The sequence below is a fragment of the Dipodomys ordii genome, unplaced genomic scaffold, assembly GCF_000151885.1.
Source record: "Dipodomys ordii isolate 6190 unplaced genomic scaffold, Dord_2.0 Scaffold34, whole genome shotgun sequence".
Lineage (NCBI taxonomy): Eukaryota > Metazoa > Chordata > Mammalia > Rodentia > Heteromyidae > Dipodomys > Dipodomys ordii.
Genome location: NW_012267250.1, coordinates 8395698 through 8415313, shown reverse-complemented (window position 1 = coordinate 8415313; position 19616 = coordinate 8395698). Strand labels below are relative to the sequence as shown.

At 41.8% G+C, this 19616-nt stretch overlaps 1 protein-coding gene across 7 annotated transcripts in view; it reads left to right on the top strand.

Annotated features, from left to right (window-relative positions):
* Ank3 (ankyrin 3, node of Ranvier (ankyrin G)) overlaps nt 1–19616 on the top strand; it is a 292644-nt gene that overhangs the window by 242609 nt on the left and 30419 nt on the right. For 5 of the 7 annotated variants that reach the window (XM_013017144.1, XM_013017145.1, XM_013017148.1 and 2 more), the window contains 6 exons: nt 732–828; nt 1173–1401; nt 1960–2085; nt 2746–2868; nt 4924–5005; nt 17766–17840. In XM_013017144.1, the coding sequence (XP_012872598.1) occupies nt 732–828; nt 1173–1401; nt 1960–2085; nt 2746–2868; nt 4924–5005; nt 17766–17840 (732 nt within the window). Of the gene's footprint in view, nt 1–731; nt 829–1172; nt 1402–1959; nt 2086–2745; nt 2869–3290; nt 3318–4923; nt 5006–9342; nt 17152–17765; nt 17841–19616 lie in introns of all 7 variants that reach the window. The other 2 variants (XM_013017143.1, XM_013017142.1) reach the window with 1 other exon arrangement.

Genomic DNA, 19616 nt, shown 5'->3' with positions numbered 1-19616 from the left:
GAACATGTTTTGTGATAAGTTCCTGGAATCCAGACCTCAGTGCATCCTTTGATTATCCTCGTATTCTTAACTATAATTCTAAGTTCACTGAAGATGGATTTTTTTTTCTTTGAGAGTAACTTTAGTAGCCACTCTTTTACCAGGAAAGCTAGTGTTTCTGCTAGGTTTTGTTTTGGTCCTGGGACTTGAACTCAGAGCCTGGGCACTGTCCTGGAACTTTTTTGCTCAAGACTAGAGTTCTAGCATACAAGCAACAACTCTACTTCTAGATTTTTGCTGGTGAATTTGGAGATAAGAATCTCATAGACTTTTCTGCCAAGGGTGACTCCTCGATCCTCAGACCTCTAGGATAACAGGTATGAGCCACCAGTGCCTGGCTCAGCCAGTTTTAAAATGAGCTGTTATATAACGTTAATAACTCATTTCTTAAAAACTTACCTGAAGCTAAAATCTTGCATTGAGATTAAACTTATAAAATACATTTTTAAATTACTTTTGCCCTGTGTTTAAATGCTATACATTACTACCCAAACAGAGAAGTCATTTTTTAGGAAAAACAGTGACCAAAAAGCTGGTAAGAGTGTCAAAGGAAACGAAATGTAATTTTCAGGGCACAACACTGAAATGCAATGTGCTGAAGTCCTTGGCAGTTACTGGCTATTCAAGAACCAGATGTGATGGCTGTAATACCTCCCTATAATGAACCTGCTATGTCTCTGCTGTTCCCTCAGGGGGCACCTCACCTGCCCAGTGGGAAGACATCACAGGAACAACTCCTCTGACTTTTATAAAGGATTGTGTCTCTTTTACAACGAATGTTTCAGCCAGGTATGAAAGCAAAACTAAAGAACATTTTATTGCTTTGGGGGAAGTGTGTGTGTTTCTATTTTGTGAAAAAGTTGAAAAAAGCCTTGCCAGCCTTGAACAAAAAAGGCCAAGCCAAACGTAGATAGCTCCCAGTTCAAGCCTCAGTACCAGCACATACAGAGAAAGACTGATTTTGTAGTTTAAATGAACATGTTAATAATATTTTGATCCAGTCCCTTGCACAAGTGATTAGTCTGTTCTGCCATTGGGCTTGTACCCCGACTCCCTAATTGTTTTAATGGTTAAGATGTAGCTTTTAAATCTCTTTGATTTTTATTCTTGTTTTGTGTTATGCTGTTTTGCAGATTTTGGCTTGCAGACTGTCATCAAGTTTTAGAAACTGTAGGGTTAGCCACACAGCTGTACAGAGAATTAATATGTGTTCCCTACATGGCCAAGTTTGTTGTTTTTGCCAAAATGAACGATCCTGTAGAATCTTCCCTGCGATGCTTCTGCATGACAGATGACAAAGTGGACAAAACATTAGAGCAGCAAGAGAATTTTGAGGAAGTGGCAAGAAGCAAAGATATTGAGGTAACTTGTCCATAAAAACAACTTTATGTGGGACATTCATCTGATAATGGCTTTTATTTTGAGGTCAAGTAGCACTCACTGTTAATAGCAAGTTCCCTATTGATTTTACTTTAAAACTTTGATATTGATTTATTCTTAAAACATTTTAAGTGGCATTAATAACCTTGACGAGAATATAGCACTGATGAATGTAAGTTGTAGTCTCTGTGTTCCAGTGGTAGCCTGAGTTTTCTTATTTTCGTGGGCCACTATCTAAACATTGTCATGGCTGACCTTTAAACCCAGCTCACGTTCAGCATTCTCATATCAAAAATATTCTCTCCAACTCTAAAGTTGCTGGAAGAAAGTATATAATACTCTTTTGTACATGTCCGTTATAATGTTTTCTAGTTAAATGGAAGCCCTCAGAATTACTTTTTATTAAATATTATTCATGTGTATGACATCACCAGAGAATTTCCTAGTAAAGAGAAACATGACATACAACCATGTCAGTCGTACAAAACTTAACCTTAACACTCTTCTGACACAAGCTAACATTATGTATTTCTTTAAAAGGTTCTGGAAGGAAAACCTATTTATGTTGATTGTTATGGAAATCTGGCCCCACTTACTAAAGGAGGACAGCAACTTGTTTTTAACTTTTATGCTTTCAAAGAAAATAGACTGCCATTTTCCATCAAGGTAAATCATCTTGAACAGAAACTGTGAATTTAAAAAAAAAAGCATAGAATATAAAAAAGCTAACACATTTTCATGATTTGTTTGACTTGTTCTATAAAATTTGAATGCATAAGAATAAGGTCAGATTTTGTCTTCATTCAACCAGGGTGCGTTTTTTGACCTAGTAACATGCTGCAAATTAGCAAAACACAATCTTTACATTAAAAATCTTCAATCATTTAAGGAACTATTTGTAGAACCAAATAATCTAAAAGGTACATGTAGTTAATATTCAGTAATAAAATAGCTGATAAACTTCACATTGAGCATTCAAGCTTCATTTCCATTTCTGAGGGAGCCAGGGACATTTTTCAGGGAGATCTTTTGAGAACAAAAGATAGGACAGTTGTGCTATTATTGTTGTTATTTGTGCTTATTGTTAAAGCTGTGCAGGAAGCATTAAGTAGGAAGAATATACACACAATCAGGTAAAACAGTCAGTGTAGGAAAGAGAGACCCAACAATGCTTTTAGGGTAGGGAGCGGGCCTCAAACGCTGTGGTCAAATATGACCTTTCAGGCTGTCACGGAATTGTTAGCCTTTTTCTTTCCCACCTCTGTAAGGACCTCTAAAAACCAACATGGTTTACTCTTAATCTGTAACTATCTACCTAAATTCTAGATTAGAGACACCAGCCAAGAGCCTTGTGGTCGCCTGTCTTTTCTGAAAGAACCAAAGACAACCAAAGGTCTGCCTCAAACAGCTGTCTGCAACTTAAATATCACTCTGCCAGCACATAAAAAGGTATCTTTTAATACTGGTTTGATTTTCTTTCCCTGGTCTTGAAAGTGGGCCTTGATTTGCCACTAAGGAATGCTTTGTAGCCGAATTAAAAGCTCTTGAAACTAAAGTTCCGTTAGTCTCCTTGTATAGAGTGATAAAGTCCTGTTATTGTGGTGTCAAATTCTTAGAGTCTGTATGATGGAGTCCTCTGTTAATCGCTTCTGCTGGTAGTTCAGAGATTTTTATGCTTTCAAATGATGTCACATTAATTTGCCATGGATGTATAGTTCTTGGTATTTTATTTTGTTGGCTTCTTTTGCTTTGCTTTCTAAACCAGCTTGCATTTTGTGCTCCCTACTCAGTCCTTTTCATATCCTGATATTCTTTTCCCTGCTGTCCATTATAATATTCCTTGTCTCTGCAATGCATCTTGGGACCAAAAGGAGACAGAGTCAGATCAAGATGATGAGGTAATATGAACACTTCTGCTTTTATTCTATCCAAGGTAGAATAGACTGGAGAGGGATGAAGTGTGGGAAGTATTTAAATTATATTTTTGTAGGTCTTAGCCTGAGTGAGGTAAAGAGTATTTTTCTCTGAAAATGGTTCACACTTCCTCCACATGTACAGAGAACTTCAAGTACATTTACCGAACTGTAATCCAGCTAATTAATTTAAAAGAAAAAACTTATAAAATGTGGTAGGTTTTTAAAGTTTCACATGTATATTTTACTATTACTCCTCAACCACCTGCTGTCTTTTAATCCTGATCTTGAAAATTTAAGTTATGGAATTTTATTGAATATCTATCCATTTATAAAACTTAAGTTTTGTGGAGATTTTGTGTGATAAATAGCTGAACAAATTTATCTTGGCCTCTGCCCCCTTTACCTCTTCCTTTTGGTAGTATTAAGGTTTGAGTTCAGGGCCTTTTATTTGCTAGGCAAGTGGTTTTTTTTTTCCAGTCTTGGGGCTTGAACTCAGAACCTAGACACTGTCTCTGAACCTCTTTGTGCTCAGAGTGGTAGGCGAGTGCTCTACCACTTGAGCCACAGTTCTACTTCCAGCTTTTTCTAAGTAGTTTATAAAAGATAAGTCTCATGGACTTTCTTGCCCAGTCTGGCTTCGAACCCTGATCCTCAGATCTCAGCCTCCTGAGTAGCTAAGATTATAGGTGTGAGCCACCAGCGCCCAGCCTTTGGTCTTTTTTGTTTTTACGTATGTGTTTTAAACATAACATAATTAGATTTTTTAGAAATCCACAAACCAGGCTGGCAGCAGAAGCTCACATCTTAATCCTAGCTCTTTGGGAAGCTAAGAAGAAAAGGATCATGGTTCCAGATCAACCTTAGCAGAAAAGTCTAGAAGAGTCCCTGGTCTTGCAAGGACTGTAAACTAGATCTGTGATGCCATTAAGGATGTATAGCCTGAAAGTGAGAAGATCACAGTTCAGCATTCCCTGGCAGGATGTGAGACCCTATCCTAAAATTAACCAGTGCAAAACAAGGCAGAATGTAGCAGCCTAGCAAGCTCAAGGCTCTGACGTCAAACCCTCAGTACCTCTTTAAAAATAAACAAATCCCCACACATCAATTATTATAGTAGCCTTAGGATTCAGTGATATGACTGCTAGTAAAATCATTCACCTGTTTTTAATCCCATACACACCATCCCTAATCACAGGAGTAATGACAGAAATACACTCTGTGTGCCTTTTCTCCATGAATGTACTCCCCTAATGAGTGTACTTTGTGATCTATGTGCTCTCCATATGAATGGATTTGGGGACACGAAGAGCTGAGCATCAGAAGTCTCTGTAGTGCTTGTCTTTTATTTGTAGTTCCCTGTAGTCTGCCGTGTTGGTGCTCTTATATTTGCTAGCTCATGGTTATTTGGCTAAGATAGTGGGGTGAAGTTCTAGAATTCCAGTAGCACAGTAACGTTTTTCAAGAGGGAAATGCCTAAGAAGATAATAAGGATAAACATGTTGTCATTCTAAGAAGTGTCGTGTCACAATTGTGAAAATGTCACTAGGAGGTTGGAGACAGTCTCGCTTTTCCCCTCTTTCTTTTGCAGACTGAGAAAGCAGACAGACGACAGAGCTTTGCATCTTTAGCTCTACGTAAGCGCTACAGCTACTTGACTGAGCCCGGAATGAGTGAGTCCGCTAACACATTTACTAATCTTTGTGGAGACTTATAAGAAGAGACATTTTTTCTATACCAACTAAATTCTTGGAAAACCAATATCCAATGAAAAGTTGTATGAAAACTATCATGAAGTCTTCAGCAGTACTTTGTACCTAGATGAAGATACAAGGCAGCGCATGTGCGCGCACACACACACACCCCTAGTTCACATCTGCAAAAGATTTTAGCTAGTACTTCTTTTGGGGGTAACATTACTTTTAAAATTATTGACTTTATTTTGGTGATGTCTTTGTGCAGGAGATCAATACTAGCATTTCCATACCCAGAAGAGAAAATATTTACTGTTATGTATTTGAGATTCTAGAAAGGATAATATGGTTACTTTGGAGGTCATCTCCTCTTCTTTAATACAGACTATTGTATATACTCACATTTCAAAGGACTTCTGTTTTCTTGGGGCAGCCCTTGATTCTTGAGTTCTTACCTCTTGCCTCTCTGTCCTCTATTACCCTATCAGTTTTAGGGCTAGTCTTTTACTAAGCTGGCAAAGCCTTTCTTCTCAGTGGTTGTTTTTGTTTTTTGTTAAATGGCTTTCAAGTAGGATATAGATTAATTCAGTTATATCCCCCCCCTCTCCCTCTCTCCCTCCCCTAATGGTCACCATGGAGGATTACCATAGCCTTGGAGATCACCCACTACACCAAGGGAGCTAGGGGTACAGACAACAGGGCCGGGTTTGATGAAAAAAGTGATGTCACTGACCCTCAGAGAAGTTTCACTTTAAAGAGGATTTATACCAAAAAACTACCTTGTCCTTAATATTCCTTGCTGTTCCCTAAGAGTCACACTTAATCTCAGGGAAATATGGATACTGACCCAGTAAAAACCTTCATTTTGGGGCTTTTCCCGCCTTTTCTTTTTTTTTTTTTTGGTCCAGTCGTGGGACCTGAACTCTGGGCCAGGGTGCTGTTCCTCAGCTCTTTAGCTCAAGGCTAGTGCTCTACCACTTGAACCACAGCGCCACTTCCAGCTTTTTTTCTTTTTTTCTTATGTGGTGCTGAGGAATTGAACCCAGGGCTTCAGGCATGCAAGGCAAGCGCTCTACCCCTGAGCCACCTTCCCAGCCCCCTTTTCTTGTTCCTGTGGTCCCACTTACATATTAAAAGTAATTCGCTAGTTAAATCAGATGGCCTTACAGTAATTCTGCTGGCATCTAGCTCGGAGTCCCAGGAAAGCTTTTATATTCAAACAAATGAAATTGTACTATACTCCTTAGCTCTAGCAGAATTTTTTTTTGGGGGGTCCGGTTGTGGGGCCTGAACTCTGGGCCTGGGCGCTGTCCCTCAGCTCTTCAGCTCAAGGCTAGCGCTCTACCACTTGAGCTACAGCGCCACTTCTGGCTTTTTTCTTTTTGCTTATGTGGTGCTGAGGAATCGAACCCAGGGCCTCAGGCATGCAAGGCAAGCACTCTACCACTGAGCCACCTTCACAGCCCAAGCTCTAGCAGAAAAGGCTACAATCCTTCCAGAAACATAAGGGCTTAATATGAACTCCTATTGTGCTCTATATATTGGGAAGGAGGGAGTAGCTAGATTGTTTTTCAGTAAGCTAAATATAAATTTTCTCTGGAATATTATTTTACCCTAGAGATCCTCACCAAGTGGTTTTCTAGGCTACCTTTTATCTCTTTCCCCTAATCTCATCCCATAAAATATCCTTAAGCTTTGAAACAGGCTTAATAACAGCTACTTTTGGTCAGAGATATCTTGAGGCAGACAAGTTTTCAACTGATTCTGGCCCCTATAGTGTTAGTCTATTTGGGGAATACCTGAATTTCTGGGATCCAGGAGGTGTCAAATTGAATTTTTCCCACTTATGGAAGTGTTGCTACTTTTTTGTTAGATTCAGTAAGCTATATGCATCTTTCCTTTACTCTTGGTAGAAGGAAAAGAGTGTTTTATGAAAAGGCACTCACAGGTGGGGAACAGAGAAATAGAAAGGGACTCAAGAAAACTAAGAGAATGCCCTAGTCTCTGAAGGTGTTAGAACTTTGGGTTCCTCTTTTCCCTGATCACTTTGCCTCTCAATACCCCTCTCCCTACTACCTTCCTCCCACCACACACACACAAAATAAAGATTCTTTTGAAGTTCACTACCTGCCTGACATGCAGAATCTCCCTTGGGTGTAAAGAGTATCTTCAAGTGTATGCCATTGAAGCATAAAATATTCAGCTGATAGACAATTTGGTTGTTTCCGGCAAATTATAAAACCACAGACATGCTTCAAAAGATCCCCTTTGCCTGATGGAACCAACCTTCATTGTAAAGGAGAGATACTTTATCATTATCTTATGACATGAGCTGAACCCACCAAATCACTGAACTGAAGGAATCCCTGACAGAGTTAAGCAGTCTCATGCTGAGAATGATAGCTAGTTAGGTAGTGAATAGGTGAGTTTTACTTCAGTTCTTCCACTTTCTTTAGGATAATAGGTTCTATCTAGATAAGGATATGTTCTGAATATTTGACTTTAAATGTATACTAGGAATGAAAATCTTCACCCTTGGACTGGATTGTAGCAATGGGATGAGCCCAGCATGAAGAAGAGCAGAAAAGATGAAGCAGAGAGTCTCATTTCCTCTTCACGTTTCACTATTATTCTGAGCCGTTGCTTTCTTGGAGCCAGAACTGTATTCAACTCTGCCGTAGAATGTTAGCCCTAGGCAGGCATTCCAAAGTTCTGTGACCAGCCTGGTTTGTTTGTTAAGAAGTAGAGAAGATTCAGCACATGTTTGCTGTTCCCAGCAGTATGCTTACCTTGTTTGTGCTTTTCTTGCCCCATTGTGAGAAGAATGCTGGCATTATGATGTCCATCTTTCCTAGCAGTAGGTGTGCCTCATGACTGCTCCAGTGTTTGGGGCATCTGTGAGTCTCACAATTAATCTGGATACGCACAGAATTGGCAACTTAAAAATTAATAAACATACATACCATCTCTTATTGGAGGTACTTAAGTATGGGGTGCTAAAAGTATCATTGTCCTTTTGAGATTTTTCCCCCATGATACCTTTTGAGAATTAAAAGAGCAGATTATGAAAAAATATGAAATAAACTATTTGATTTTATCTATAATGAAGGCAGCTATAGTCATGAATATGTTTTGTTGCAGATGTATTTTATAATGTACAGTATTAAATAGTTCCCTAAAGTCTCAAAAGGTACCAAGACTTCATATCTCATGGAAAAAGTGTACTCTTCTTTTTAAATGCTATTGTGAAAGTATTTTTAAAAGTTCTATAATGTGCATAAAATGGCATACAAATTGTATTATCTCATTGGCTTGTTTGCCATGATACATTGCGCATGATAAGATGTTTTTCAGTTGCTTTGCTTGCTTATGGTAACCATGAGCCATATTTTCCATTGTTTTTTTTCCTTTGTGTGTGTTAGTGTGTGTGTGGGTACACACATGCATTTTTAAATCATTTCATACTCCATTTTGTTTTCCCCTCATCAAAAGGAATATACTGCATGGAAAAGATAAATGCAAACATTCCTTTTTTTTTCTTTTGTTGTCATTTAAAATTCCAACTCAGACAATTTCTTGCTCTTATTGGCTTTTTATGGGTGTGAAACATAACCGAATTGTGCATGGAAGATCCAGATTTCAAATCCAGTGGCTTCACAGTTTGCACATCAGTTGCCTGTCTCTTAACAGTTATTTTGGACTTTGCATGAAATAGGCTTGAGTGGTTTTCTTAAAAAAAAAAGTTTTAGCTATTTAATAACGTATGGACTGATATATTGAAATGGTTCTAAATAGGTGCAATCCTTATGTATCTTGGAAAGACTCTAAAGGAAGAAACATTAGAAATACTAAGAGTTCTATGGTTGCACAAAACATACCTATACAGGCAAAAGAGAGCAGCTACTGATCTTTCAACACCAGAACATAAGAAAGTCAATAGGAAGTATGGGAAGAGTTTTTCATTGTGGTTATTTTTCTCATTAATTCTTTCCTCATGTTTTCTGTTTCTCATTGTTGGCCTATTCGGTTGCTATGTGCTTTTCCTGTGTTCCGTTTCACATTGCTCTGTTTTTTTATTTAGCTTTCCTTTTTTTTTTTTTTTAACTTTGGATTAGTTGTGTCTGTAGACCCTTATTTTCCTTCTTTTATTTAATTGTTCCTTTTGGCTACTTCCATCCTAAAAATCATGCAAACAATTGTACTTGCTTTTGTAATATTTCAAAGTTTACTGACCAATTTTTTTCTCTGGTCTCTCTGTTTCTCAACCATTTTTGTTGATTTTTGTGTTTGATTTCATTTTAAAATTTAAGAAACAGTTGAACGGAGTGCAGGAGCAACAAGATCTCTCCCCACCACTTACTCATACAAGCCATTCTTTTCTACAAGACCATACCAGTCCTGGACCACAGCGCCGATTACAGTGCCCGGGCCAGCCAAATCAGGCTTCACTTCCTTATCAAGTTCTTCCTCTAATACGCCATCAGCCTCTCCGTTAAAATCAATATGGTCTGTTTCGACTCCTTCTCCAATCAAATCCACATTAGGCGCCTCAACTACATCCTCAGTTAAATCCATTAGTGATGTGGCATCTCCAATTAGATCTTTCCGGACAATATCTTCACCAATCAAAACAGTGGTGTCACAGTCTCCATACAATATCCAAGTTGCCTCTGGTACCTTGGGTAGAGCTCCTACAATCACAGAGGCTACACCCTTAAAGGGGCTAGCATCCAGTTCTACATTTTCCTCTCGAACTTCTCCTGTGACTACAGCAGGGTCTCTCTTGGAGAGGTCGTCCATTACTATGACCCCTCCTGCCTCCCCCAAATCAAACATTAATATGTATTCTTCGAGTCTGCCATTTAAGTCGATTATCACATCGACAGCACCGCTCATATCTTCACCTTTAAAGTCAGTGGTGTCTCCAGCTAAGTCCACCATGGATGCCATTTCCTCAGCTAAAGTTACGATGGCATCCTCTCTCTCATCACCCTTGAAACAGATGCCTGGACATGCGGAGGTACCATTAGTCAACGGATCGATTTCTCCTCTGAAATACCCATCGTCTTCAACTTTAATTAACGGATGCAAAGCCACTGCCACATTACAGGACAAAATTTCTACAGCTACAAACTCTGTGAGCTCTGTGGTCAATGCAGCCACGGACACAGTTGAGAAAGTATTTTCTACCACGACAGCCATGCCATTTTCCCCTCTCAGGTCATACGTCTCTGCAGCCCCCTCAGCTTTCCAGTCTCTAAGAACTCCTTCTGCAAGTGCACTCTACACTTCCCTTGGGTCGTCGATAGCTGCAACTACCTCATCTGTAACTTCATCAATAATCACAGTGCCAGTATACTCTGTAGTCAATGTTTTGCCAGAACCAGCATTAAAGAAATTTCCAGACTCTAATTCACTGACAAAATCAGCGGCCGCCTTGTTGTCACCCATTAAAACATTGACTACAGAGCCATGTCCCCAGCCCCATTTCAACCGAACTTCATCTCCAGTTAAATCATCTTTGTTCCTTGCACCTTCTGCCCTTAAGCTGTCTACGCCATCTTCTTTATCTTCCAGCCAGGAGATATTAAAAGACGTGGCTGAAATGAAGGAGGACCTCATGCGGATGACTGCAATACTACAGACAGATGTGCCCGAGGAGAAGCCATTCCAACCTGAACTCCCCAAAGAAGGGAGAATTGACGATGAAGAGCCTTTCAAAATTGTGGAGAAAGTAAAAGAAGACTTGGTGAAAGTGAGTGAGATCCTGAAAAAGGATGTATGTGTAGATAACAAAGGACCACCCAAATCACCAAAGAGTGACAAAGGACACTCTCCCGAAGAAGACTGGATAGAATTTAGTTCAGAAGAAATAAGAGAAGCAAGGCAACAGGCTGCCACAAGCCAGTCCCCATCTCTGCCAGAGAGAGTGCAAGTCAAAGCGAAAGCTGCCTCTGAAAAGGACTACAACTTGACTAAAGTTATCGATTACCTGACCAACGATATTGGGAACAGCTCATTGACCAACTTCAAGTACAAGTTTGAGGATGTAAAGAAGGATGGCGAGGAGAGACAAAAAAGAATCTTAAAGCCAGCAATTGCTTTGCAGGAACACAAACTCAAAATGCCACCAGCCTCTATGAGGCCTTCCACCTCTGAGAAGGAACTATGCAAAATGGCTGATTCCTTCTTTGGAACAGATGCAATTTTAGAGTCTCCTGATGACTTTTCTCAACACGACCAAGATAAAAGTCCCCTGTCTGACAGTGGCTTTGAAACAAGAAGCGAGAAGACACCTTCAGCCCCACAGAGCGCAGAAAGCACTGGTCCTAAACCACTTTTTCATGAAGTTCCCATCCCTCCTGTCATTACAGAAACAAGGACTGAAGTGGTTCATGTTATCAGGAGCTATGAGCCCTCCACTGGGGATGCTCCCCAGTCCCAGCCCGAGGAGCCTATGTCCCCCAAGCCCTCATCCGCATTTATGGAATTAGAACCAAAGCCCACCACCTCTAGTATTAAAGAAAAGGTGAAAGCATTTCAAATGAAAGCCAATAGTGAAGAAGATGACCACAGTCGGGTGTTGGGCAAAGGCATGCGTGTTAAAGAAGAGACTCATATCACCACCACCACCAGAACCGTGTACCATTCCCCACCAGGCAGTGAGGGCACTTCGGAAAGAATTGAAGAGACCATGTCAGTCCATGACATCATGAAAGCCTTTCAGTCCGGGCGAGACCCTTCCAAAGAACTGGCAGGGCTGTTTGAACACAAGTCGGCCATGTCTGCAGATGTTCACAAGTCTGCTGCTGAGACATCAGCCCAGCATGCAGAGAAGGACAACCAAATGAAACCCAAACTGGAGCGTATAATTGAAGTCCACATCGAAAAAGGTAACCAAGCTGAGCCCACTGAAGTCATTATTAGAGAAACCAAAAAGCATCCAGAAAAGGAAATGTATGTGTATCAGAAAGACTTATCCCGGGGAGATATTAACCTAAAAGATTTTCTGCCAGAAAAACACGATGCTTTTCCTTGTCCCGAAGAGCAGGGTCCGCAAGAAGAAGAAGAACTGACTGCAGAGGAGTCATTGCCTTCTTATCTGGAGTCTTCCAGAGTAAACACTCCCGTGTCCCAAGAAGAAGATAGCCGCCCTAGTTCTGCTCAGCTTCTCTCTGATGACTCTTATAAAACACTGAAGCTCTTGAGTCAACACTCTGTAGAATACCATGACGATGAGTTGTCAGAACTAAGAGGGGAGTCATACAGGTTTGCTGAGAAAATGCTTCTCTCAGAAAAGCTAGATGTGTCTCATTCTGATACTGAGGAATCGGTGACAGACCTTGCAGGACCCCCTAGCTCAGAGTTACAGGGGTCTGATAAGCGGTCCAGAGAAAAAGTAGCCACTGCCCCCAAAAGAGAAATCCTCTCCAAAATCTATAAAGATGTATCTGAAAATGGTGTAGGTAAAGTGTCCAAAGATGAGCGTTTTGATAAAGTGACAGTGTTGCACTATTCTGGTGATGTTAGTAGTCCCAAACATGCCATGTGGATGCGCTTTACTGAGGACAGATTAGACAGAGGTAGAGAGAAGTTGATGTATGAAGATAGGGTGGACAGGACTGTCAAGGAGGCTGAAGAAAAACTGACAGAGGTGTCACAGTTCTTTCGGGACAAAACCGAGAAGCTCAATGATGAACTGCAGTCCCCAGAGAAAAAGCCACGCCCCAAAAATGGCAAAGAATACTCTTCCCAAAGCTCAACCAGCAGCAGCCCTGAGAAAGTACTGACAGAACTGTTGGCATCCAACGATGATTGGGTTAAGGCAAGGCAACAGGGCCCTGATGGACCACAAGGCTGTCCCCAGGCTGAGGAGAAAAAGGTGTCCAGTCTGCCCAGCAGCCCAGAGAAGGTTCTTCCCCAACAGAGTGAGGATGGCCAGTCTACCATGGAAGCTAAAGGGGGTGCTACACATAGCAAAGCCTCCGAAGGGCCCCAGTCTGGATTCCAGCTCAAACAATCTAAACTCAGTTCCATTAGATTAAAATTTGAACAAGGCACACACGCCAAAAGCAAGGACCTGTCGCAAGAAGAAAAAAAGGCAGATGGCCAATCCCGAATCCCAGTTAAAAAAATACAGGAGAGCAAATTGCCTGTCTACCAAGTTTTTGCTAGAGAAAAACAGCAGAAGGCCATAGACCTCTCAGAGGAAAGTGTGTGCGCGCAAAAAGAGTTCATGGTATTAAAAGCTAAAGATGAGCCTGCCCAAAGCAGCGAGACGGTGGTGAATGATTCTGGCTCTAACGATGTCAAAAAACAGAGAACTGAAATGTCAAGTAAAGCCATGCCTGACTATTTTTCCGAGCAACAGGCTAAAGACTTGGCATGCCATGTAACCTCAGATTTAGCAACCAAGGGACCATGGGACAAAAAGGTCTTTAGAACATGGGAAAGTTCTGGGGCCACTAACCATAAGTCCCAGAAAGAAAAACTTTCACATGTAATTGTGCATGGTGTAAGAGAGAATCATAATACTCACCCTGAGAGTACAAGTGTGGATGAAAAGAAGGAATTGGTGTCTGTGACTGAGAGAGAACCCAAATTGTTAACAAATGGCTCTCTCTCAGAACTTAAGGAAATGACTGTAAAATCTCCCTCCAAGAAAGTGTTATACAGGGAATATGTTGTGAAAGAAGGGGAGCGTGTGGGCGGGGCTCTCGACCAGCCTGCCAGGAGGAGCGAGAACTCAGCAATGTCTCACATTCCAGTCAGAGTTGCTGACGAGAGGAGAATGTTGGCGTCTAATATTCCCGATGGGTTTTGTGAGCAGTCAACCTTTCCAAAACGTGAACTGTCACAAAAACTGTCCCAGTCGAGTACGAGCAAAGAGACAGTTGAGACCCAGCACTTTAATTCGATAGAAGATGAAAAAGTTACTTACTCAGAAATCAGCACAGTTTCTAAACATCAGAGCTATGTAGGTTTATGCCCGCCTCTCGATGAGACGGAGACTTCTCCCACCAAATCTCCTGATTCTTTAGAGTTTAGCCCAGGAAAGGACTCTCCCTCTAGTGATGTGTTCGACCACAGTCCTACTGATGCACTGGGAAAACGTGCTCCACTAGCCCAGACTGAGGGAGGGAAAGAGATTAAAACCTTGCCGGTTTATGTCAGTTTTGTACAAGTGGGAAAGCAATATGAAAAGGAGATACAGCAAGGAAGTGTAAAGAAAATCATCAGTCAGGAATGTAAAACAGTCCAAGAGACCAGGGGGACCTTTTATACAACTAGACAGCAAAAGCAGCCTCCTTCTCCCCAAGGTAGCCCAGAAGACGATACTCTAGAGCAAGTATCTTTTCTAGACAGCTCGGGGAAAAGCCCTTTAACGCCAGAAACACCCAGTTCAGAGGAAGTGAGTTACGAATTCACATCTAAGACCCCAGACTCGCTCATAGCTTATATACCAGGCAAACCCAGCCCAATCCCTGAGGTTTCAGAGGAATCAGAGGAGGAGGAAATGGCCAGGTCAACCTCTCTAAAGCAGCCTACGGTGGAAGAAAGCACCGCTGAGTGTGAGGCACCTAAGGATGTGAGCAGAGACTTTATCCAAAGACCCAAACCAAACAGGGTTGCCTATATTGAATTTCCTCCTCCTCCACCTCTGGATGCAGACCAGATGGAGTCAGAGAAGAAGCTCCATTACCTCCCTGAAAGGGAGGTTGACATGATTGAAGTCAGTCTGCAGGATGAGCATGACAAGTACCAGCTGGCGGAACCTGTCATCAGAGTGCAGCCTCCTTCACCCATTCCACCAGGGGCAGACGCCAGTGAGTCGAGCGATGATGAATCTGTTTATCAACCGGTCCCAGTTAAAAAATACACTTTCAAATTAAAGGAAGTCGAGGATGAGCAAAAAGAAATGACAAAAGTCAAGGCTGCTGCCGAAAAGGCTTCCACCAAACTGAAAGAAGCGGAAAGTAACGGATCTGGCAAAGAGAACGAATTTGGCCTTGGCCTTGACTCCCCTCAGAATGAAACTACTCAGAATGGGAACAATGACCAGTCCATCACAGAGTGCTCCATCGCTACCACCGCAGAATTTTCTCATGATACTGATGCCACGGAGATTGACTCTCTGGATGGCTATGACCTACAAGATGAAGATGATGGGCTGACAGAGAGCGATTCCAAACTGCCAGGTCAAATGATGGAACTGAAGAAAGATGTCTGGAACACGGAGGGCATTCTGAAGCCAGCCGATCGCTCTTTTAGCCAAAGTAAACTGGAAGTTATCGAGGAGGAGGAGGGAAAAGTTGTCCCCGATGAGGATAAACCATCCTCGAAAAGCTCTTCGTCTGAAAGGACTCCTGACAAGACTGATCAGAAATCAGGGGCCCAGTTTTTTACCCTGGAAGGCAGACATCCCGATAGATCAGTATTTCCCGACACTTACTTCAGTTACAAAGTAGATGAAGAATTTGCCACTCCTTTTAAAACAGTAGCTACCAAAGGTCTAGATTTCGACCCTTGGTCTAATAACCGAGGGGAGGATGAAGTTTTTGATGGTAATAAGTCCAGGGAAGAGGAAAGTAAGCCGTTTGGTCTGGCTGTGGAAGACCGCTCTCCAGCAACAACCCCTGACACAACGCCAGCCCGAACGCCAACTGATGAAAGTACCCCAACTAGTGAGCCTAACCCCTTCCCATTCCACGAAGGGAAAATGTTTGAGATGACTCGCAGTGGTGCAATTGACATGAGCAAGAGGGATTTTGTTGAAGAGAGGCTCCAATTTTTCCAGATTGGTGAGCATACTTCTGAAGGGAAGTCAGGGGACCAGGGGGAAGGGGATAAAAGTATGGTCACTGACACCCCACAGCCACAGTCAGGGGACACCACTGTAGAAAACAATCTAGAGAGAAACGTAGAGGCAACGGCAGTGGAACCTAACCCCAGCATCCCGACCAGCGGAGAGTATCAGGAAGGCCCAGCCAGTAGTGGCTCCCTGGAGAAAATCACGGCCACCTGTAACACCTCTAAAGTTGACCCCAAGTTGCGTACACCTATAAAAATGGGGATTTCTGCATCTACCATGACCATGAAGAAAGAAGGCGCTGGAGAAGGAACAGATAAGATGGAAGCTGTGATGACCAGTGGTCAGGGCTTAGAGAACGAAACAATGGCAGTGAATTCAAATCCAACCGTTAGCCAGATGGGCAGTAGGCCCCAAGAAAAACATGATTTTCAAAAAGATAACTTTAATAATAACAATAATTTGGATTCTTCCACTGTCCAGACAGATCACATTACAAGTCACGTAGTTCTGACAGAACAGTCGGCACCCACTTGTGTCACAGAGAAAACTAATCCAGTGAAAGGCTCCTCAGGAAAAAAGACAGGGGTACTGCAAGGACCCTGTGCCAAAGACAGGCAGAAAGCTCCCGGAGAACAGCAAAAGACAAAGGAATCAATAGGGGTTAGGCGAAAATCCAAGCTTCCCATAAAAGCCACTTCACCAAAAGATACCTGCCCAGCAAACCATATGCCAAACATGAAGGCAAGTAAAACAAAGCAGGTTAGTCGCTCTGAGAAAACCAAAACCTTTACCACTTCTTCGTGTTTAGATACGAAGTCTCGGATTCCAGTAAAACACACACACAGGGAAGAGCTAGTCTCAGTTAGGAAAGCATGCACCACACAAAAGCAAGGGCAGCCCGAGAAAGGCAAGGCCAAACAGCTTCCATCCAAGTTGCCAGTAAAGGTAAGATCCACCTATGTCACCACCGCCACCACCACCACCACCACCACCACCACCACCACCACCACAGTTAAAGTTAGGAGAAGTCAGCTTAAGGAAGTATGTAAACATTCCATTGAATATTTTAAGGGAATTAGTGGTGAGACCTTAAAGCTTGTGGATCGCCTGTCTGAAGAAGACAAAAAGATGCAGTCGGAGTTGTCCGATGAGGAAGAAAGTACCTCAAGAAACACATCGTTGTCCGAGACTTCCCGGGGCGGCCAGCCTTCAGTAACCACGAAGTCTACTAGAGATAAGAAAACAGAGGCAGCACCTTTAAAGTCAAAGAGTGAAAAAGCCGGCAGTGAGAGAAGGAGCAGTAGGAGGACTGGTGAGAATGAAGGCAGTCAGGTTTCCTGAGCGCTCTTTGCTCAACATCCCGGAGAACCAGCCTAGTTTGTAAACACTTTCCAACTTGTAGACTCTAGTGCATGAACTGTCGTGATTGCCTGTGGAGTGACTTAACCGTAGTTTCTCATGCTGTCATTGTCATCTGTATGTGCTGTCTTATCTACTCTTCTTTCTTCCTCTTAATCCAACTACACGGTAGACAGCTAGGGAAGCATGCTGAAGATGTACCTTGGTGTCGTTTGAGGCAAACAAACTATTTCTGATGTGCTCATGGCTATGATTCTGTCAAAGTAAAAGCACAGATGTGGAAATTCCATCGTGGTGTTCTCACCAACCCAACAATTCTGTAACTGTTGTAAACATAGCTAGCTTATCAGCATGTTCAATCCCATTACATTCTGAACATCCATGTAGTCTGACATTTGGCTGATGTAGGCGGGGGGGAAAAAACAAGAGAGCCAGGTGATGAGGACACATCTAAGTGTATAGTGTTAGCCTTAGTCTCTCTGTGAACGCTGAGTACTGCTAAAAAGCAATTTTCCAATAGTGTGTCTGTCTTGATGATTATTTTAATTAAGAAATTGTAAATCGTAGGTCCACAGAGTCCATGTGAACGGACAGATATCAGGATGGCAATAGTAGCCGATCACCTGGGACTTAGCTGGACAGGTAAGTGTATCCACTCTTGATGGAGCAATTGAATGTCTTTGTCTTGTTCACATGCAGTTCCCTTGTGTATTGATTGAAAGACAAAAAGCAACTAGTAAAACATTTATCCATAATTCTATCTACTCAGAGATAATTTTTGAGATGATATGTATGCTATACTTTTGCCAAACTTTTTTCCTTTTGTGCTGGCACAGGGATTTGAATTCAGGACTATATATTCTCACTTGGCTTTTTTTGCTAAAGGGCTGGCACTCCACCACTGGAGCCACACTTCCCAAACTATTTTTACACATAGAGTTTTTGGGGTTGGTCATGGGGTTTGAACTCTGGGCCTGGGTGCTGACCATAAGCTCTTCAGCTCAAGGCCAGGGCTCTACCACTTGAGCCACAGTGCCACTTCCAGTTTTCTGGTGGTTAATTGGAGATAAGCATCTCACAGACTTCCCTGCCCGGTCTGGCTTTGAATCGTGATCCTCAGATCTCAGCTTCCTGAGTAGCTAGGATTACAGGTGTGAGCCACTGGCGCCAGGCTCACATATAAATTTTGTAAAATTAAATCCTATTTAAATTTTAGCTTTTTTCCCCAAATACTATTTCTGGTAAGATAGCCAGGCGAACTCTAATTTTTAAACAACCTATATTCTTCACAAAAATAGCTCTCTGAGGCAACTCCATGCCTCCTTAACATATATTTTAGTCATTTATGAGCTGTCACAATTTTCATGAAAGGCACACAGGCTACTTAGACTCACTTTTATGTTTACACATTTATGTAAAGGATTAACCTGCATTACTTTGAAATTAAAGAATAGCGGTAATTTTACAAAAAAGAGGAATGACAGTATTTAAACTTTGATTTAGATTTAAAAATATGTACTGAAAGAAATAGGCTTAACTTACCAAATAGTTGACTTCTGTGAAGCCATTTTATCACTGTTTTCAGAAGCAATATTTGTGATGAGCTGAACAATTCTGCTGTATAGTTTTGTTTTGTTTTTGTCAGACATGGGGCCTGAACTCTAGGCCTGGGCAACTGTCCCTCAGCTCTTCAGCTCAAGGCTAGCGCTCTACCACTTGAGCCACAGCACTACTTCCGGCTTTTTCTGCTTATGTGGTGCTGAGGTATCAAACCTAGGGCCTCGTGCAAGCAAGGCAAGCACTCTACCACTGAGCCACCTTCCTAGCCCTGCTCTATAGTTTTAATCATACCAGGACCCTCAGCTCCAACTTCACAAGAATTTGAGGAATTTTCACTCTTATAGGTTGTATTTTTTAATGCACTCAGTAAAATATTGATACATAATGTCATCTTACATACTTTCAGCAACATACATTCCATTCAGTTAGGTTATTAAAAGGGAAAATATGCATGTAAATAATGAGAAACAAGTTCATCTAAATTTCTTCCTTTGAATGTCCTGAGTCCTCCGTTCTATCCCCCCAATCCACTTGGCCCTCACCTGTCTCCATTCACCCAGGACAGAAGTACACTGCTAGGAACCAGGAGCCTAGAGGAGCTCTGAGTGATCCTTTACAGGTGGATGTGAGTTCACAGTGATGTGTTATGTATAAATGTTTGCTGCAAGGTGTTATGAACTTAATAATTGTGTTTTCGCATTGTGCATTAATCTGATAATATACTGGAACAAATGTGGACCTTGCAGTCTTACAGTAGAATATAGCTATTAAGTTTTTCCTTAAGCCAACATAGCCCCTTACTATCTCAATAACTTTTCAGAGAAGAGATGACCTAAGAGTTAGGCATGCTGAGGGCGT